This window comes from Hyperolius riggenbachi, chromosome 6 (assembly GCF_040937935.1).
Source record: "Hyperolius riggenbachi isolate aHypRig1 chromosome 6, aHypRig1.pri, whole genome shotgun sequence".
Classification (NCBI taxonomy): domain Eukaryota; kingdom Metazoa; phylum Chordata; class Amphibia; order Anura; family Hyperoliidae; genus Hyperolius; species Hyperolius riggenbachi.
In genome coordinates, this window is record NC_090651.1 from 83,249,073 (window position 1) to 83,271,740 (window position 22,668).

At 44.9% G+C, this 22,668-nt stretch overlaps 1 protein-coding gene across 4 annotated transcripts in view; it reads right to left on the minus strand.

Moving 5' to 3' along the window:
* Positions 1–22,668, minus strand: part of LOC137520978 (tenascin-R-like) — a 1,044,586-nt gene that overhangs the window by 151,042 nt on the left and 870,876 nt on the right. For all 4 annotated transcript variants that reach the window (XM_068239622.1, XM_068239621.1, XM_068239625.1 and 1 more), the window contains 5 exons: positions 16,091–16,357; positions 11,098–11,217; positions 10,284–10,427; positions 8,202–8,321; positions 5,358–5,501 (listed from right to left, as the gene is read on the minus strand). In XM_068239622.1, the coding sequence (XP_068095723.1) occupies positions 5,358–5,501; positions 8,202–8,321; positions 10,284–10,427; positions 11,098–11,217; positions 16,091–16,357 (795 nt within the window). The remainder of the gene's footprint in view (positions 1–5,357; positions 5,502–8,201; positions 8,322–10,283; positions 10,428–11,097; positions 11,218–16,090; positions 16,358–22,668) is intronic.

Genomic DNA, 22,668 nt, shown 5'->3' on the forward strand with positions numbered 1-22,668 from the left:
TCTATGCCTCTCTCTAGTTCTGCAGTAGAAGATATCATTATTATGACTGCTTTTTACACAACACTGAGCTCTTCTGCAGCACTTTACAGTCTTATTTATGTCACTAAAGGTGCATCTAGTGAATAGCGATGGGCAGATTCGACCAAGAGACAAATCTCTCTCTAATCGAATCTGATAAGAGAGAGATCTGTCCGCTGCCCATACACCACAGGCCGATTCCCGATCAATTTCATGCTGAAATCGATCCAGAAACGGCCTTGTGACGCCGCATCTCACCCCCCCCCCCCTTCCCCCTCCCCCTGTGATGACGTCCCACACGCACCCACATTACTCCGACAACCACATAGGGTGCGTGTGGACCAAAGACTTCGCCCAGAGCCAGCAGCGGACAAGTGGTAGACACGGACAAGTAACATATAGTGCACTGGGCGGGGCACACTGCACAATAGGGGGGACAACGTTGGGGGTTTCATTACGATATCCCTCGCCATTCCCCCTTTAGCTCGGCCACACTGCGCAGGCATCTTGCCCCTGTGCACTAGTACAGAGACGGGGGTGGCAGCTCCGTGTTACTGAGCAGATGACAGCTCTCCTGCACCTTTATATTTATGCATAAGATACATCTGAATTTTTTTTTATTTTTTTTATTTTAGTGGTCCCTAACCCATACATCCCAACGTTTTGAGACGAGAAAGAGGGACACTTAAGCCATGCCCCTGCCACAACACCGGTACACCCCTAGTCACACTTACTATAAAGATTTCATAAGAAAAATATGTTGTTCTATTATTCAAACCGCACTGGTCCTTTCTATCCTGGTTGATTATCCTTCATATTAACATTTTAAAATTAGTAATATATCAATTTAAAGGATGGGAATAAAGTTTAGAGTCAATCAAACACATGTTTTAGTAGAGAAATATATATATTTACAGAGGCGCATTGCCACTATTGGACCTTTTTGAGCTTGCACTCCTTGCCTGATGAAGCGGGTTATACCTGCGAAACGCGTTGCGGAGTGCCAAAATAAATTGTTATTTGCGATTTGAACAATCTTGATTGTCCATCATTTCAGGAGGTAAGTCCACCTGTACTCCTCCTTTTTAGTTGTTTTTAGATCATTTTAACCTGCCTGGCGCCTCTGTCCAAATTTGCACAATATTTACAAAGAATGAGGGACAAGGTCCTGAAAGAGGGACAAATGAGGAAGAAAGAGGAACAGGGCTCCCAAAGAGGGACAGTTGGGAGCTATGCTATCCAACAGAGGGAACTATTAAATTGCCCAATCACAGTCCAAGAAATAATCACGGCTATTAAAAACCATGGCCAATCATAAATCTCCAGCACCAGATGGTTATCCAGGCGAGTTTTATAAAATCTTACTTGACCCTGTCTTCTACACTACAAGATTAATATGATGCAATACTTATTGGTGGCCCCCATGCCTCCTTCTTTACTGACGCACTGACAACTTTCATTTTAAAACCACAAAAACCGATAGAGGTACTTCATTCATACAGGCCAATTGCATTACTTAACATGGATTATAAAATACTGACAAAAAGAAAGACAAACCTACTACACCAGATTCGTTCTCACATACAAAGACCCAGTTAGGTTTTACAAGACGGCAGGGGTGCAGCTAAGGTTTTTGTGGCCCCAAGCGGACTGTAGTAAGTGGCCCTATCCGGCTAAAAATGGGTGTAGCTATCCCGCATAAGTGGGAGTGACCATGGCATGTGGGTGGAGCGGGAGGACGGATTGGGGCGGGGCTGTTTGCAGGGAAAAATTGATGTGGGGGTGGTTGAGCGCCAAAAGATGGGCGTGGCCATGACATTGTATGGGCGGAGCTTAACCGTAGCACAGCAAATATATCCAACTATGACCATTAAATAATAAATGCAGCAACAGTTACCCCAGACACCAGAAAATAAAAACGCAATTTGTGCAACATTTCAGCAGAAAACAAATGCAATTTGTGCAACATTTCAACAGAAAACAAACGCAATTTGTGCAACATTTCAACAGAAAACAAACACAATTTGGGCCACATTTCAGCAGAAATCAAACACAATTTGGGCCACATTTCAGCAGAAATCAAACGCAATTTGGGCCACATTTCAGCAGAAATCAAACGCAATTTGGGCCACATTTCAGCAGAAATCAAATGCAATTTGGGCCACATTTCAGCAGAAATCAAACGCAATTTGGGCACATTTTCAGCAAAAATCAAACGCAATTTGGGCACATTTTCAACAGAAATCAAACGCAATTAGGGCACATTTTCAGCAGAAATCAAACGCAATTAGGGCACATTTTCAGCAGAAATCAAATGCAATTAGGGCACATTTTCAGCAGAAATCAAATGCAATTAGGGCACAATTTCAGCAGAAATCAAATGCAATTAGGGCACATTTTCAGCAGAAATCAAATGCAATTAGGAAACATTTTCAGCAGAAATCAAACGCAATTAGGGCACATTTTCAGCAGAAATCAAATGCAATTAGGGCACATTTTCAGCAGAAATCAAACGCAATTAGGGCACAGTTCAGCAGAAATCAAACGCAATTAGGGCACATTTTCAGCAGAAATCAAACGCAATTAGGGCCACATTTTCAGCAGAAATCAAACGCAATTAGGGCACATTTTCAGCAGATAAACGCAATTAGGGCTGCAAAAAGAAAAGAATTTACTCTCCTGGCAGGCTGGCGCTGGCAGAAGTTTTCTCTCCCCGTCTCCCGGCCGGCTCCTCAGGCGCGCAGTTCCCACGGAGCTCCCTCCCTCCTCCAATCTCCCGCGCTGATTGAATGCGGGGCTACGGGAAGATGGCCACCCGAAGCCCTGTACTGGAGACATAAATAGTCTCCAGAGCAGGGCTTCAGCGGCGGCCATCTTCCCGTAGCCCTGCTCTGCTCTGCCAGCCCCGCGGGGCTGCGGGAAAACAGTGACGTCACGGAGCCGCCGAAGCCCCTAAGATCTTGAGGCCCCATGCGGCCGCGTGGTCTGCTTTATGCCTCGCGGCGCCCCTGCAAGACGGAGACATATTACTTTAGGAATATGGATTCAGTCTAGTCAGCATGAGAGTCAAGAGGGGGAGACTGATAAAGATCAGCTGATGCTGCCCCCTACAGTCTGCTGTCCTGAGTCTCGCGTCATCTCGGTCTGCTTCATGGCAGGGCCGCCCGTTTCCACAGCATACTCCAGTCCCACGTTGCCGCTCATGGGCCCTCCAAAGATTACTGACAAGGGCTTGTCAATAATCTGATCGGATCCATGCTCCTCTTCAAGCATTAGCAAGGCTGCATTTGTGCAAGAAGAGGGGTGCGGCTCAATGTTAAGGAGTGTCCCGGGCAGTGGCGGAGGACAGCACGGGGAACCCCTGGAGGATCCAGAGGCTTCCCTCTCCTTAGGTAAGTATTTACTCTTTTATTTGGGTTTTCATAAGGAGAGTTTACTGACAACAGGTTATAAATATAAGGTTACTACATGATATAAGGAATGCCTTTTCACTAAACTGTACTCTTATTTCAAATACAAGACACTGAGCATAAAAATGGAAAGAATTAATAATTACAGTGGCTTGCAAAAATATTCAGCCCCCTTGACGTTTTCCACATTTTGTCATATTACTGCCACAAACATGAATCAATTTTATTGGAATTCCACATGAAAGACCAATACAAAGTGGTGTACACGTGAGAAGTGGAACGCAAATCATACATGATTCCAAACACTTTTTACAAATCAATAACTGCAAAGTGGGGTGTGCGTAATTATTTATAGACATTGCCCATAGACATTGCCTGATGAGTGCTAATGACTAAATAGAGTGCACCTGTGTGTAATCTAATGTCAGTACAAATACAGCTGCTCTGTGACGGCCTCAGAGGTTGTCTAGGAGAATATTGGGTCAACAACACCATGAAGTCCAAAGAACACACAAGACAGGTCAGGGATAAAGTTATTGAGAAATTTAAAGCAGGCGTAGGCTACAAAAAGATTTCTAAAGCCTTGAACATCCCACGGAGCACTGTTCAAGCGATCATTCAGAAATGGAAGGAGTATGGCACAACTGTAAACCTACCAAGACAAGGCCGTCCACCTAAACTCACAGGCCGAACAAGGAGAGCACTGATCAGAAATGCAGTCAAGAGGCCCATGGTGACTCTGGACGAGCTGCAGAGATCTACAGCTCAGGTGCGGGAATCTGTCCATAGGACAACTATTAGTCGTGCACTGCACAAAGTTGGCCTTTATGGAAGAGTGGCAAGAAGAAAGCCATTGTTAACAGAAAAACATAAGAAGTCCCGTTTGCATTTTGCCAGTTGCCACAAGCCATGTGGGGGACACAGCAAACACGTGGAAGAAGGTGCTCTGGTCAAATGAGACCAAAACTGAACTTTTTGGACAAAATGCAAAACGCTATGTGTGGCGGAAAACTAACAGTGCACATCACTCTGAACACACCATGCCCACTGTCAAATATGGTGGTGGCAGCATCATGCTCTGGGGGTGCTTCTCTTCAGCAGGGACAGGAAAGCTGGTCAGAGTTGATGGGAAGATGGATGGAGCCAAATACAGGGCAACTTGGAAGAAAACCTCTTGGAGTCTGCAAAAGACTTGAGACTGTGGCGGAGGTCCACCTTCCAGCAGGACAACGACCCTAAACATAAAGCCAGGGCAACAATGGAATGGTTTAAAACAAAACATATCCATGTGTTAGAATGGCCCAGTCAAAGTCCAGATCTAAATCCAATCAAGAATCTGTGGCAAGATCTGAAAACTGCTGTTCACAAACGCTGTCCATCTAATCTGACTGAGCTGGAGCTGTTTTGCAAAGAAAAGTAGGCAAGGATTTCAGTCTCTAGATGTGCAAAGCTGGTAGAGACATACCCTAAAAGACTGGCAGCTGAAATAGCAGCAAAAGGTGGTTCTACAAAGTATTGACTCAGGGGGGCTGAATAATTACGCACACCCCACTTTGCAGTTATTTATTTGTAAAAAATGTTTGGAATCATGTAGGATTTTCGTTCCACTTCTCATGTGTACACCACTGTGTATTGGTCTTTCACGTGGAATTCCAATAAAATTGATTCATGTTTGTGGTAGTAATGTGACAAAATGTGGAAAACTTCAAGGGGGCCGAATACTTTTGCAAGCCACTGTACATTACAAATGTGGGGATGGACAATCAATCTATTGCGGTAGACAACCATGTTCACATGATAGACTGCAATGCTGAAAGAGATTGATGGGTAGTGTGCATCAATGATCTCAATGAAATATGAACAGTAGTCTTTAGTTTCATTTAATATGGTGTAATAGGAGTACCCTGACTCGCCGTGATTTGTACCTACATGTGGTGAAGCTGACGCCGGAGCTGCGGCTGGCTTGGGGCCCCATGCTGGCTGCCAGGGAGACTGAGTAATGGGTGTGAGGGAGAAGGTTCTGCAGAGTAAATTCCTGGCTGTCCCCATCAATGAGAATCGTCTCTCCGGAAACTGAAAACAAAGAGGTAGCAAAAATTCAGAAGTGATAAGGTTAAGGAAGAACGCCAGTGTAACTAATAGAAAAAGATGACATTCAAGAAATGAAACAGGAAATGTTTTTGAACCTTAGTGCATTATCCTGTACTGGAAACGTTTTTTTTTCAGAAGGACGTTGAGTTATTCCAAGGGTGGTTAAGCAGCCTCCTGTGTTGGTAGGCTTGAAGTGTCATCGTGCTTCAGTAGTTGTGCTGTGATTGAAGGGAGAGTCCCTCCTAAAGGTGGCCTTGGGTAGCTTATTTGATCTAGGGGCCAAGGTGAGTTTGCAACTTGCAACCTCTGTATCTGCTATTGCAATGGAGTACGCATAATGGTGCCACCTGGTAATTTGAAGCCTTCTTCATCCCCAAAAATATTGGTAATATAATTACCCAGTCACCTATTCTCACACTAATGCACCCTTTAAATGCCTAATGCTAACCATCCACCTAATGCCTAACACTACTTCTAATGCTAACACTAACCCTCCTCCTAATACCTAGCACTAACTACCCTCCTAATGCCTAACACTAACTCCCCTCCTAATGCCTAACACTAACCCCCCTCCAAATACCCAACACTAACCCCCTCCTAATACCAAGCACTAACCCTCCTCCTAATACCTAACACTAACCCTCCTCCTAATACCTAACACTAACCCTCCTCCTAATGTCTAACACTACCCCCCCCCCTCCTAATACCTAACAGTAACACTCCTCCTAATACCTAACACCTAACACTAGTCCCCCTCCTAATACCTAACACTAACCCCCTCCTAATACCTAACACTGATCCTCCTCATAATACCTAACACTAACCCCCTCCTAATACCAAGCACTAATCCTCCTCCTAATACCAAACACTAACCCTCCTCCTAATACCTAACACCAACCCCCCTCCTAACACCTAACACCAACCCCCCTCCTAACACCTAACACTAACCCCCCACCTAATACCTAACACTAACCCCCTTCCTAATACCTAACACTAACCCTCTTCCTAATACCTAGTACTAATCCCCCATCCTAATGCCTAACACTAACCCGCCTCCTAATGCCCAACACTAACCCACCTCCTAGTGCCTAACACTAACCCACCTCCTAGTGCCTAACACTAAGCGATTTTCAGATCGCAACACAGCCAGTGGAAAAGGATTCTCCCATCTCTCTGATCAATGAAAACCTACCATACATATGGTGGTCATCTTTACAGTGACTCCTTCTTCTCATGTAAGGTAAGCAGTTCTACAGAGTTACTTAAAGCACACCTGAAGTAAGAGAGATATAGAGGCTGCCATATTTATTTAAAATGCATATTGCCTGGTTGTCCTGCTGATCCTCTGCCTCTAATACTTTTAGCCAAAATCCCTTAACCTCCTTGCCAGTTATCCCAAGCTGATCTCAGGGTAACCCACCGCAGAGGATTGCTCTGGCCCTGCTGGGCTGATTTATATATATATTTTTTTAAATCACGCAGCAAGCACTTTGCTTGCTGCGTGTTACCTGCGATCGCCGCCGCTCGCCGCCGGTTCGCCGCTACCCGCCGCGTTAGTGCCCCCCCCCATGCAGAGACCCCGTGCGCAGCCTGGCCAATCAGTGCCAGGCAGCGCTGAGGAGTGGATCGGGACTCTAGCTGACGTCGGTGACGTCATTGCGATCATCGCCATGGCGACAGGGGAAGCCCTAAAGGAAATCCCGTTCAGAACGGGGTTTCCTTATGGGCGAGTGCGCCGGCAGCGATCGGAGGGGTGGGAGGGACGCCGCAGTGAGGGGGGCATCATGTAGCTAGCGCTAGGCTAGCTTCATGATGAAAAAAAAATGCAAAAAACTTTCCCGCGCCCGCTGGGCCGCGGGAATTAGACCGGCAAGGAGGTTAACAAGCATGCAGATCCAATGTTTTTGGATGACGTTTTACTGGATTTGCCAGATGTCTGTTTGAGGTTTGTGATTCAGACACTATTGATGCATGAAAGATAAGTACGATGCCAGGCAACTGTTATTGTTTAAAAGGAAAGAAATATGGCAGCCTCCACATCCCTCTCACTTAAGGTGTCCTTTACCCCATTAGCAACTTCAATAGAGATATCTTGTTTGAGATAAGTGCACTGCTTTTGTCCTCATTTGACGGAACTCACTGTGCTGTAAATTCTTGGCATGCTTTGATCTCTTTCTACTAACAGAAAATAAAGAAACTGAAAGCAGAAGTCCTCTGTTATTGTCTCACACTGCCTCCTAGTGACAAGTGGCCATAAATACACATTACAGCAGCACTAATTAGAAGCAGGGAAATGTAACAAACAAGAAATAAAAAAAGTGCTAAAATAAATCGGCCAGGAGCACTTGCAAGCCTCTAAATAAATTGGCTGCTAAATGGTTAAACTAGCAGTGCATCTTCTGTATGTTATGCTTAAATTCATAAAAATCATTTTCTTTACTGGCATGTAAAAAAAACACATCAAATAGTTATTTTATTAAAATAAAAAACATCTCATGTTTATTTTTAAAACGATTAAAGGTAATAAAAGGGATAAAATCAGTATCCTCATTAAAGCTGATATAAGCATGGCAGATTATAGCGGCATGTAAATGTACTGCCTCTGTTCTTCCCAGCGCTAACCTCTGGTTTTCTCTAGAACAATGTGTGTAAATGTGCGGTTTACGGGTGATGTGTACTGACCTGTGTGGTGAGTCAGTGTGATTATATAACTCTCCACATCTGCCCTTGGTGGCTCCCATTGCAGAACTGCTCCCGATTCAGTGATGTTACCAGCCCGCAGGCCAAGCGGAGGATCCAAGGCTGTAACAAGAGGAAAGGAAGACAAATGTGATAATGAATGACACATGGTGAGACCCGGCAATGTGTGAGCGCAGCTCTGAGCGGCTAATAATGCCACTGCAGGGCCACTGCTATAAGGACAAGACTGCGGGACAAATAAAGGAAAATCACACTCAGCACAATGCACTTAATGAGAGAAAAATACTGAATGTGTAGCTGGCTGAGATAAACAATGTATTATATAGAAATGCATTTGTTATCCTAATGGGAAAAAAATCACCAAGTGAAATGTATGATTTGCATAATTTTTCCAATTGATTGATTCAGAAAACCCTTCATCCAGGCACTAATATTGCATATATGCAATGTTTACAGGTTCAGAATATCGGTAAAGGCCACAGCTTAGAGGAGCGAATACCCAAAGAGGAGGCTGGACATGTAAAAGAGGCTTCTCTGTATGAAAGTGGTTATTGAAATAATACAGTTATAAATTGGGGCAGAAGATAGCAAAAGGGAGTTGCTGTGCACAAGCATTGAAGAGGAAAGGGGGGCTGCACAATGGGGGGAGAGGAGGACAGCTATACATGCAGGGCCGAGCTGAGGTAGAGGCGAGAGAGGCTCCAGCCTCAGGGCGCAGTATAGGAGGGGCGCACAACTCCCTCAGCTATCATTTCCCTATTGTATTTGAAGCAGAGAGAAACAAGAAAAGGGGATACATGGCAGTGACTGCAAGCCAGATAACTAGAGATTAAGGTGTTGGGGGGAGGGGGGCTCTGGGGCACCTCTTTGTCTAATAGAAATCAGTGTGTGACGGCTGGGGTGGGAGGGATGGGGAAGGGGCACACTTTGGTGTCTCAGCCTTGAGTGCTGGAGGACCTTGTCCTGGCTCTGTATACATGCACCAAAGGGCTTAAAATTGGGTATGCAAATTGATGTAGGAGATAGCCACTTGTCTGGCTATCAAATTAATTCCCAAGCCTTAGGCCTCGTTCACACTATACATGCTGCTGTGTACATTTCGGCAGCACGTATAATGTGCGATCAGCAAGAACATCAGAAGTGCATAAAGAGCACTTCTGACGTTCATATTATGCGTGCTGCACAGCAGTGTGATGCGCTATCGCACTGCGGCACGCATTTTGCCAAAGCGCATTGCTGATCCCATTCACTGTAATGCATGGGATCAGCAGCGCAATGCACGGCAGCACGGATGGCGTGCAATCTGGTGTGCTTGCATCCCGAATGCATTGCCATACGCGTTGTCTAATTTGAATGGGGCCTTAGCGCTAAGGAATAGGATAGGGCCCTAAGTCTTATTTTAAAGAAAGTCTGTAATTAAAAAAAACCCACCTTGGGGATACTTACCTCACAAGGTAGAAGCCACTGAATCCTAACGAGGCTTCCCCCATCCTCCTTCGTCCCTGTGTCACAGAACTTGAAGCCCCCGAACACCAGGGAGTTAAGTATTTACTTTCCGCGATCCAGCATTGGCGTAGTAACAGCTATTTCCACCTGAGCCCAATCAGGTCCGCTCTACTGTGCAGGCGACTGGCACCTGCGCAATCAGTGGACCTGATCGGGCTCAGCTATTTCAACCTGAGCCTGAACGGAAAGCCACTACTGTGCCTGCTCTGGGGACGGGGAAGGTAAATATTGCCGGCACTACAGCACCTGCGCCACACCAGACAGGCTTGTCAGCTGTTGTTTTGGAAGAACCAGCGTTGAAACAGGGAGAGAGAGGAGGACCGGGGAAGCCTCCAGAGGCCTCTCCTGAGGTAAGCACCCCCCAGAGGCTGTTTTTTTAAAAACAGCATGTCTAACACTAATGTACTTTAAATGCTATTTTGTTTGTTTGCTTTGTTCAAAGCCTGTTCCTTTCCTGTTGTGTACAGTATGTGTATTAATAGCACATAAAAGCAAGAAATCTTAGAACTGTGTGTAGCTGACGTGTTGTGAGATAAACAGCTAGCGGTCTATACTGACCTGTCTGTGCGGTGATGGTGACTCTCTCGCTCTCCTCTCGGCCCCACACGCTGCTCAGGCTGATCCTGTATTCCGTGTTAGGCTGTAGATTCGTGAGTGTGTATTGAGTCAGGTCATTAGCAATCACCACGCTGTCCATTCTCCCTGTAGTGATGAAACCACAAACCTTACAGGATGATTTTCTTTCTACAGTAGCTTATTATAACTTATAGCATTTATCATTTACACTAATTAGCAGTGAAGAGACATTTCTCTGCATACCCACCCACCAATTAACCTCTTGTATGTCAGTATATCTGCGCAACACTCTCCTTCTAAGCATATCCAGTACAGATTATACACATCAATTGTTTGGTGTCACTAATGTTCTATAGGCATGATTTATCTACTCCTGAACTCTATGAGACTTCAGCCCTGACAAACAGTGGTGAGTGAAAATAACAATACTCTTTTCCCATTAATTTTTGCAAAAATAATGTTAAATTTGACTTTTGAGTGAAAATGCCATCGAAAATCATTTTGTAGTAATAATAAGTTTGTGATCTTTTGCAAATTTTCCCAGTAAAAAATACTTTTTTTTGCGGTTCAAAAATGTTGTGTTTTTCATGAGTTTTCACAAATTAATTTCCTTTGACCATTTTGTGAAAATACAATGTATTTTCATGAATATTTTCAATGTGAAAATCACTGGTGAAAATTTGCAAGCACCACTGCTGACAAACACTTTGATGTAAGTACATGTATACTGCCCTAACATAATTCCTGCGGTCACATCAGAAAGACCACCCTGAAGGTACCACAGGCAGCACCGCACCTTTAGTAGATTGGTAAGACAGTCGGTAATGGAGGAACGGGGAGGGAGGTGGTCTCCAGGTTACGGACATTGAGTCTTCTGTTACATTGATCACAGATACATCCATAGGCGGTCCCACTCCTTCAGTAAAGAGAGGAAAGATACAACAATAAACATTACAAAAGAATACAATGCAATTATTCATAATGATACAGGGTTAGGGTGCTTAAAACTAAAGAAAACAACCTAATGTGACTTAACCTCCCTAGCGTTCTGGACAAGCTGAGCTCGTCCAGAGACGCTAGAGGGCACCTCTCAGGTCCCGCTGGGCCGATTTTGATAATTTTTTTTCAAACACGCAGCTAGCACTTTGCTAGCTGCGTGTTTGCCCCGATCGCTGCCACCCGACGCGAAAGAGGGCCTCCCCCCGCAGACCCCGTGTGCAGTCTGGCCAATCGCCGCCAGGCTGCGCTTTGGGGTGGATCGGGAGTCCCAGTAACGTCACGACGTCGATGACGTCACTCTGTTCGTCGCAATGGCGACGGGGGAAGCCCTAAAGGAAATCCCGTTCAGAACTGGATTTCCTTATGGGTGTGATAGCCGGCGGTGATCAGAAGGGTGGGAGGGAGAGAGGAGGTAGGTACATGATAAGAAAAAAAAAAATCGGGCGAAAAAAAACCTCCCGCGTCCATGGGAATTGAAACACCCAGCAGGTTAAAGCAAACCTGAACTGAAAATAAACTGATGAGATAAACAATTGAATCTATCATCCTACCCTTTAAATAGAACGTTCCTAGAATTGTACAGTGTAAATTTGTGTTTAAAAGCTAAAGAAGTATGTTTAACATTAATTATCTTAGCTAAATGACTCATTGTTAAGCTTCGTACACACCCAAAATGGTTATCTGCAGAGGTGGCCAGTTTGCAGGGGGGTGCTTGGGGGTGCTCGAGCACCCCCTAGAATTGTCCAAGCACCCCCAAAGCACCCCCTGGAGTGAACTGACTTCAGGCGTCTAAAAGACGCCAAGTCAGTTCACACAGCGGCAGCACGGAGCAGCAGGCAGGGCTACGGTAAGATGGCCGCCCGAAGCCCTGTTCTGCAGACTTCGGGCGGCCATTTTCCCGTAGCCCTGCTCTCAGCATGCAAGCAGGAAGTCTCGTCGTGACGTCGGGAAGGAAGAGGATCGTGGGCGCACGGGCGCTTCGCGCCACAAGGAGGTCGTGCCAGTGGTCGGGAAAGAAGGTCTTCTGGCTGTAGGTGAGTAAATGGGTTTTTCTTTTCTTTTTCAGGTGGTGCTGATTGTGCATATTGGGGTCATTTCTGCTACGGATTGTGCATATTGGGGTCATATCTGCTACGGATTGTGCACATTGCGGTCATATCTGCTACGGATTGTGCATATTGGGGTCATATCTGCTACGGATTGTGCATATTGGGGTCATATCTGCTACGGATTGTGCATATTGGGGTCATATCTGCTACGGATTGTGCATATTGGGGTCATATCTGCTACGGATTGTGCATATTGGGGTCATATCTGCTACGGACTGTGCATATTGGGGTCATTTCTGCTACCGATTGTGCATATTGGGGTCATATCTGCTACCGATTGTGCATATTGGGGTCATATCTGCTACCGATTGTGCATATTGGGGTCATATCTGCTACCGATTGTGCATATTGGGGTCATTTCTGCTACCGATTGTGCATATTGGGGTTATTTCTGCTACCGATTGTGCATATTGGGGTTATTTCTGCTACCGATTGTGCATATTGGGGTTATTTCTGCTACCGATTGTGCCTACTGGGGTCATATCTGCTACCGATTGTGCATATTGGGGTCATATCTGCTGCGGATTGTGCATATTGGGGTCATATCTGCTGCGGATTGTGCATATTGGGGTCATATCTGCTACCGATTGTGCATATTGGGGTCATTTCTGCTACCGATTGTGCATATTGGGGTTATTTCTGCTACCGATTGTGCATATTGGGGTTATTTCTGCTACCGATTGTGCATATTGGGGTTATTTCTGCTACCGATTGTGCATACTGGGGTCATATCTGCTACCGATTGTGCATATTGGGGTCATATCTGCTACCGATTGTGCATATTGGGGTCATATCTGCTGCGGATTGTGCATATTGGGGTCATATCTGCTGCGGATTGTGCATATTGGGGTCATATCTGCTGCGGATTGTGCATATTGGGGTCATATCTGCTGCGGATTGTGCATATTGGGGTCATTTCTGCTATGGATTGTGCATATTGGGGTCATTTCTGCTACCGATTGTGCATATTGGGGTCATATCTGCTGCCGATTGTGCATATTGGGGCCATATCTGCTACCGATTGTGCATATTGGGGCCATATCTGCTACCGATTGTGCATATTGGGGCCATATCTGCTACCGATTGTGCATATTGGGGCCATATCTGCTACCGATTGTGCATATTGGGGCCATATCTGCTACCGATTGTGCATATTGGGGCCATATCTGCTACCGATTGTGCATATTGGGGTTATTGAACATGTTTTTTATTCAAATCTGCGCACATTACGTCTATTTTCTTGAGAAAACATGCACAATTATGTGAATTTTCTGGGGAAAGGGGCACCAATACTTGGGCCCTCTGTCTTTGCGTTGCACTTTTAAAGGGAACCCGAGGTGAGAATAATATTGAGGCTGCCATATTTATCTCCTTTTAAGTAATACCAGCTGCCTGGCTGCCGTGTTGGTCCTCTGCCTCTAATTCTTTCAACCATAGACCCTGAACAAGCATGCAGCAGGTCAGGGGTTTCTGACAATATTGTCAGAACTGACAAGATTAGCTGCATGCTTGTTTCTGGTGTAATTCAGTTCACTACTACAGCCAAATAGATCAGCAGGGCTGCCAGGCAACTAGAATTTTAAAAGGAAATAAATATGGCAGCCACCATATCACTCTCACCCTGGGTTCACTTTAAATTACAGTTAGCCCCGCCCTCATCCGGTCATGACCACGCCCATTTTAGCACGCCACCAGTTGTAGCCACACCCATTTTTTGCCGCAGCGCGCTTTGCGCGCCGCAGGTCGTCAGCTCCCCCGGAAATTGGTCCAGCACCTGCTTAGCACCCCCTAAAAACAATTCCTGGAGCCGCCACTGCCAGTTTGTGCTGCCACTGCCGAGAATGTAGTATGTGTACTACAGCTGGCATGTGTCATCTCATCTGTGTGCAGACTGCTTTTGTTCTGCTGCCCCCCTGCTCTGTCATGCAAAGGGCCAGCCCCCACATTAGCAACAGAACGCTTTGCTAGCCAGCAGGATACTGAGATGTCTGTACAGAATTTGGCTCATACTGTCACCCCAAGGATGCTTTCCCGATCCCTATGGGTGACAGTACTCATACACTGTGTACAAGGCTTTAGTGTCCCACAGCAACAGTCCTGAATTATTGACCTTTTTATCTAGCATCTGCACTTAGAAGCTGCTCTCTTCCAGGCAAACGTTCTATAGCATGTAATTATTTATCAGTGAGAGTTGCTATAGTCCTGACTGAAGAGAAAGTGTAATTTGCATAACAGAATTTTTAACAATTACAGTGAGAAAAAGCACACAGGCTAGTTCTATGTAAGCTCGGCACAAAGAACAAACAACAAAGAAAGCCCTGAGAATCCCCCTTAAAAAGATGGACTGGCCCAAAACCTGTCATCTGTCACATTTTTAAACTGCCTACTTTTTTCGCAATAGTGGTTAAAGGAAACCAGAGCTGTGGATAAAAGAAGATTTGATACTCACCCGCGGCTTCCTCCTGCTACATAAACATGCCTGTGTCTCACACCGTCCTCCCGCGGTCTGCCGTTCAGCCGCGATCAACTTTCTCAATCGCGTCAGTCTGGGTCCACTGCACATGCGCAGAAGACCCAGACTGGACCCGACTGAGCCTGTTACTCACGGCTGAACGGCAGACCGCGGGAGGACGGTGTGGGACACAGACGTGTCTATGCAGGAGGAGGAAGCCGCGGGTGAGTATCAAATCTTCTTTTATCCACAGCTCTGGTACACTTTAAATCTGCATGTTCTGGATCAGGGAAACATAAAATCTTCAGTATATAATGTATAAATTGATGGGTTTGCTAATTTTATTACCATCACTGTGTCATACAATGGCCATGTTTCAGTACACTCCAGTATTGCATAACAAAAGCTTTCAGCTGAAGCTCTGTATTCTGAAGTCTAGGCCAGCTTCACACTGCAATTTATCAGCAGCGATGCGGCCTGCACACCGCACCACCAAAAAAGGCCTTTAGGGATTGCTGCATTAGTATGCGGTAATCCCTGTCTGGTATTCCGCCAAGAGGTAGTGACGCTCACTTCCTGTTGGGCACTCAATGACATGTACGGAAGCGTATTTCTAAACTTTTACTTATGCGCTGAAAGCTGTGGCAAGCATTTTAAACACAGGCACATTACCATAGACTTACATGACTTCCGGTCCAATGCAGATCGCTGCAGGAGCTGTAAAGTAATGTAAGTTTGGACGCCCATTAGATAGGACACTTCTAGCGCAGTGTACTGCAACATGGTGAGTGTGAACTATTCCATAGACTTTCATTGCCTGGGGACTTGGTGCAGTAATTTTAATGCCCCACCCCAGTGTGAAGGGGCCCTGAAGCTGCCCATAACTGGTCCAATTTCCCAATTATCCAATCGTTGTGATCGATCAGAAATGATCATTCCGACCCACCAACGGAGGGGAAAATGATAAGCAACCCAATCTAACTAACGCCTAAAATAATAGTTCGTCGTCGATTGAGCCCATTAGTGGTACCCGATCTGATCAACCGTACAGTCGATTGTTCCGGAGATTGTACCGTCAATGGGCACCTTTATAGGAAGCATGGTAACTATAGAGAAGGCTTTACATTAAATGATTTCTATTTTGTTACTTGCTACTCTGTCAGATTACAAGTTTATTAGATTGGTGATCTCTTTGACTTGATATGGCAAACAATTCCAAACCACCTCACCAGTAGTCACTGTGCCCTCCACCAGATCCGCTCTTAGTGTCCCATGGACGGGTAGCAGCGTCACCAAGTACTCTGTGCTGGGCTGGAGGTCAACAAGACGTGTTTGCCTCATTGAGGCATCAAGTGATAGTTCTATGGGCTCATCACCACCAATGGGAGTATAACTCAGGATGAAGCGGTCAGCTGGTGGAGATGGGTCAGTCCAAGAGACATTCACACTGAATGCGGTAATAGCAGAAAAATAGAGCTGTGTGATGGGTCGGAAACCTGTAGATGAAATAAAATAACAATACATTAGCCAACCCTGGATCTGAAAGAACTTTTCTGTGAAATATTATCATTGGAAATTAGCTTTTTCAATAAAACAATGCCAGAGCTATTCCAGTTAATACAATATCTGCTATTAAGGTGGCCGTATGATCCTTTTGAATAACTGAATTAATAGTTTCAAAAGACGTGGCTGTCACGTGCCCCAGTGCCCCACCACGCCACTTGCATTTCATGGAAGTGGAAGGCTGGGGGTGAAGGTACTTAATCCCCCCAAAATATAAGAAAAATGCAGGTGTTGTAGAGAACAGCAGCAATATAAAAGTTGGGATGCTCATTCCGATTGCACGGAAATGAAATTTCCACATTTCTGATCGGAAATCTGCATTTCCCATCAGAACTCGAAAATCGGATTTCTGCAGAAATAATGCATTACTACAACTCTGTAATTTTAGTCCAATCATAGAACGTGGAAGCATTGGACCAATCAGAGAGCATTGGACCAATGAGAGAATGCAAAGTCAACTCAGAAGTATTTGGCCAACCAGGGAATGCAAAGGATGACCAAAAAAAAGACTCCTCGGAAATCGAAATACAGCAATCCATGGATTTGGTAACAGGCATTGGCAGAAATCTGCATTTCCGACGATCACTATATAAAAGTACCCATAATGCATTTCACAACCAAGATAAGTTACTTTTTCCTTGCTGTTCATCTGTGCGATCATAATGTTTCTAAAAACCTCAGTAAGACCTTTTTTAAATATTATGTAATTCTATTGGCAAACTGCAGAGTTCCCAAACTTCAACTTCAGCCCAAGTATCATTATCCTACAGTATTCAGACCTCCAGCTGCAGAAGAAATATATTAGGAACTGGAATGAATACAGAAGTCAATAGATCACTGACCTCTTTTGGAAGCTGAACCCACAGGAATACAGAGTCACATATCGATATAAAAACTGTTGCCAATCTGACCGCAAAGTTTGGACTGGAAGCAGTTAGCGGTACTTTATGTCTGAATATAGTTACCATCAGTCTCTGAAATACATTTTCCATTTATGACTATGAAGAACTGTGCACCGCTGCAAAACAATTCAGTAGATGGGAATGTCTAGATACAGCTGGTAAGTGGACAAGGTCGCATTGAGGTTTGGGTTTGAGTTTTGGGGGAAATAAGGGAGTTAATGGTTCGAATCAGGCAGAGGAAATCAGTAGGACTAGTGCTATGAAAAGATCAGGGGACAAGGTCATCATGTGGTTAGACTGAAGTGCCAGGAGTTCGGGAATGGGGTTATTTTAATACGGGGTGTCCAAACTTTTTCAACCAAGGGCCATATCTATCTTGGGATAGCTAGGGGGCCAAAGTGGCAAAATTAAACACTATTTTTTCTGATTGCCCCCTAGGTACAGTATGCCTATTATGGTTTTGTGAAACAAAACATTTCCACGAGAAATAAACCATATACCATGTGTGCAGTCAGCATGTCCCCTTCAGTGTGCAGTGGTGGCTGCTGCTAGCATAGTGGCATCTGCTTGGCCCTAAACCTTATTGCACGTGGCAATGGTCTGCGGGCTGCATGCAGATAAATTCTCACAAGAACTTTGGGGGCCACTGGAAAATGCCTGGCAAGCTGCGTTTGGCCTTTGGGACGGTCTTTGGACATCCCTGTTTTAGTATAAGGAATAATTTAATTTCTCCACCATACTATGTGAAAATCCAGCATTCTCCTCACCCCGGTTCAGTACAATGTAACTCCACATTTTGTGACATTCTCACCATGTAATATTTCATTTAAAACTCATGGTGGTGGGGGTGTCAACTAATGTATAGTAAAATAGATGATTCCAGCATTATCTCCTTTTATACAAATTCAAAGCGTAGGGAAGGGACTTTACCTTGTGTGTTGTAGATAACACAGTGCAGAGAACCTAGCAAGCAATGATCCCAAATAGACACGGCTGCACGAATCATCCCTGACCTGTTTTAATAACTGGATGTGGGGCAATGTTGCTGGTGATTTTTATAGAGAAATAAAACCTTCTGCAATGTATGTCACATGGAATAATGATCTCATTAGACTTTGTAATCAGATCAGGAAATTGAATATTCAAACACAGGTCTTCAGTTTATATTTATCTGTAGGACAAAGTGTTTCATGTCACTGAAATTGTTAAAATTAAACACACATTCAGAGCAGGGGCGTAGCAATAGGGGGTGCAGAGGTTGCGACCGCATCAGGGCCCTTGGGCCAGAGGGGCCCTGAGGGACCCTCCCTGAACCACAGTATTCCCTCTTTATTGGTCCTGTGCTGATAATATTCACTTCTATAGATGCTTTGAATAGTAGTGATCATTAATACACTGTTTCCTATGCCCCTTTTGCACTTCTGACACTGTGGTTGTCCTTGATTGGTTTTGGTGCGCCCTATCAATTGCTACGTATATAGTGCTTGGGGGGCCCCAATCTAAACCTTACACTGGGGCCCATAGCTTCATAGTTACGCCACTGATTCAGAGCTCAAAGTCCATTTTACTTAAAGTCCAAGTTGTGCGAAAAATTTTAACATAGGCAGGAACAGATTTGTGGAAAGGCCATAAAGGTCTTTAGCACCTGCAGCTGAAGGGGCAGAAGAGGAAGCTGCAAATGGCAAAAGCAGACTGAGAACAACGTATAGAAGAGCGGAGCTGCTGTATATGGATGTTACACATGGAAGAAGGGTTGCACATGGAGTGGGAGGGGAATGCTGCTGAAGGGGCAGCTAGACATGGAAGAAGGGTTGCTACATATGGAAGGGAATGTTGCTAGTGGCACAAGGAAACAGCAGTTTGGGTATACTGATATTACACATGGAAGAAGGGTTGCTACATATGGAAGGGAATGTTGCTAGTGGCACAAGGAAACAGCAGTTTGGGTATACTGATATTACACATGGAAGAAGGGTTGCTACATATGGAAGGGAATGTTGCTAGTGGCACAAGGAAACAGCAGTTTGGGTATACTGATATTACACATGGAAGAAGGGTTGCTACATATGGAAGGGAATGCTGCTAGTGGCACAAGGAAACAGCAGATTGAGAGCTGCTGTATATGGATGTTACACATGGAAGAAGGGTTGCACATGGAGTGGGAGGGGAATGCTGCCGAAAGGGGCAGCTAGACATGGAAGAAGGGTTGCTACATATGGAAGGGAATGTTGCTAGTGGCAAAGGGAAACAGCAGTTTGGGTATACTGATATTACACATGGAAGAAGGTTTGCACATAGAAGGGAGGTGAATGCTGCACATGGAATTGGAGCCAAGCTGGCCCAAGGGCAATAAAAGTAAAACACTGGCCTTGTATAGAGGTCTGTTCCCTTTACACCAGTATATGCATAATAAATAGTGGTTAGAGTTAGCCCTGCAGTGCTGTATAAAAAGAAATACACAAGACATTAAGCGGTCATATGAGTACTTGTCCCACAACTTCTCAGGCCACCAACTTGCTTGCATAGCATTGTGGTGTGCATGAAAGGGCTGTGCATCATTAGCACAAGTACAGCAGACCACTTTTTGTATGAAGGACTAAAAACGGAAAGATCTCATGTTTTCACAAATATAACAACAAGGATGAGTGTAGAAAATGATTCTGAACTGTAAGGGGTGTGGGTGAGATGTCTTATGGCCGTGGCTGGCTTATGCCTCCTATTCCAAGTGCGGCAGCCTTCCCCTGTGGAGTAGCCCCCACAGTATATCCACCCTCACATTCTATGTGCAGCCCATTCTACAATGTGCAACTCTACCAGCCTGCAGCTTCCATTTTCATTTGCACGATGCCCTCCCTTCCATTTGTAGCAATCATATTCCATTTGAGACCTCCCCTCATATATAAATCAACCCCCTCTTCAATGCTCAGACCGCCTGAGCTGCAGCTAATCTAGACTGTGGCCTATATAGCAGTGCTGGGCCGAAATTACGCATGAGCGTAATTACGCATCGTAATTCAATGTAAATTTACGCGTAAGCGTTACGCGTAACTTACGGTCTTACGTGTAATTATTTACGCGTAAGACCGTAAGTGGTATCGTAATTACACTGTCTATCGTAATTGCTAGGCATGCGTAATTTTACGAACACTTACGCGTAATTTTACGCGTAATTACTAACGTAAAATCTCCCATTTTCTAAGAGTAGCCAATCAGTCAACATCCTAAGCAACCAATAGTATCTTCTCCCGCCCTTCAGTATAAGCGTACGTTTTGACGCATACAAATGATATGTACGCAATAACTGTCACATTGACGGCTATTGCGTACATATCGTCCGCATGCGTCAAAAAATACGCATTAATGGTTATTACGGCACTACGCGTAACATCGTAGTGTAAGCGCCTTCATTACGGTATCCTTACGCGTAATTGCGTAAGTTTACGCGTAATTACAGTGATGTACCGTAGATAATTTCCTACGCCGTAACCGTAATTGCGTAATGCGTAATAGCGTAAAATTACGCGTAATGATCCGTAAGCGTAGATTTTTCCATTACGAGCAGCACTGCTATATAGAGATCTCTAACTGGTTAGTGACACAAAGATTGAGAGAACAGCACAGAGAGCAAACATCTTACAGAGAGGAATGATCAGGCTCAGGTGCGGGTAACAGACAGACAAGTCAATAACACAGATATGTAGCTAATTCTGTTACACACAGAGCAGGAAGTACTAAGGGAGAGGTGAGGGGAAGGGGAGGAGCATGCCAGAAATGGGGAAGCTTACAAACCAGCATGCAGCATTCACTGCAAAGTGTGGGATATGTGTGAGGACTACTGGTAATGGGGAAACACATGTAAACATAAACAATAGGTAGCCTGAGAACTTTTTTTTTTTCGTAGGCAGACCAAATCATTAGTCAAGAGAGTGCTTCTATGGTGCAATACCTTTGATTCAGATTGCAAAACAAATGCATGTACAAGATGGCAAAAATTTGCAAGCATTGCTCACATGACCAATGTTCCACTCCTCTGACATCAACCATGGCCAGCGGGGGACATCAACAAGGGTACGTGGTAGGTCTGGAGTCCAGACAAGCTCCGTGTGCCGGGTAATCATGATAATGTGTTTCCACACATCAATGTCTTTGTCAATTCTTTTCCTGACTTACCACATCTGGACTCCAGACCTACCACGTATCGTTGTTGATATCCCCTGCTGGCCACAGTTGACATCCGAGGCGTGGAACAGTGGACATGTGAGACATGCTTGCAAATTTTTGCAATCTTGTACATTCATTTCTTTTGCATTTTGCAAACTGAATTGAAGGTATGTCACCACAGAGGCGCTCTCTTATCTCTCCTTTTTCTGATACAGACACCTGTCACATCCCACCACTGAGAGAGCTGCTCTGGATGCTACCTTTCCTTCTTTTATTGTCTGACACTGGCATTGGAGAACTGATTCACTTATATCACTATACCCTTTAGTCCTGGTTAGTGTGGTTGCCTTCTTAAAACAGAAGGTATTTGCGATAATTCAGCTTCAAGTGAACATCTGCGGTTACCCACAATGCACCAGTACTGAATATACAAATTATCTCTTTATTCCCCTGAAGCCAGGCTTACACCCAGAACCACTGGAATATAGCAAGCCTATAGCTTTAAATCTTACAGAGGCTCATCCACCTCACCTGCAGACAGGCTGTTTCAGACCTTTGGTCCACCTCAGTCTCTTTTAGTCCACTATACTTCCCTAGAGGTATTGGGTCATGCCAAGCTGCTTGGGTCTTCTGTTAGTTCTGGTTGTAACATGGAGCGTGCATGTATGTGTCTATTGTGTCAAATCACTAGTTAATACTATGGTAATTACATTACTAATCAGTGTGTGGGTTGATTTAGGCTTGGTTCACACATAAAAAGGTGTCCAGTCCTGTCAGTTTCCAGGGCCGGTTTAAGCAACAATGGGGCCCCAGGGCAAAATAAACCTGGGGGGCCCCCCCAACATATACCCCGGAGCAAAAATAGACATTAAGGGACCTTTTTTGCAGCTGGTATAGTCAGGGTTTGAAGCCCCAATCGGTCGGAGCTCCACATTCTGGCTACCCCAGCCTGCATGGGGGGACAAGGGGTTAAAAAGTTTCAGGAGGGGGGACCCCACATAATAAAAAAAAAAAAAAAATTCCCACACTCTAAACATAAAAAAAAAAAAATTGGGAAAATAGGCAAAAAATGCCAGGGATCTTCATACAGCCATATTGCGGCTGTATAGCGATCCCTGGCCAAAGCGCTGCGGCTGCGTATGGACCCCCTGGAAACCCCGTCAGGAAGTGTATTGCTCTTT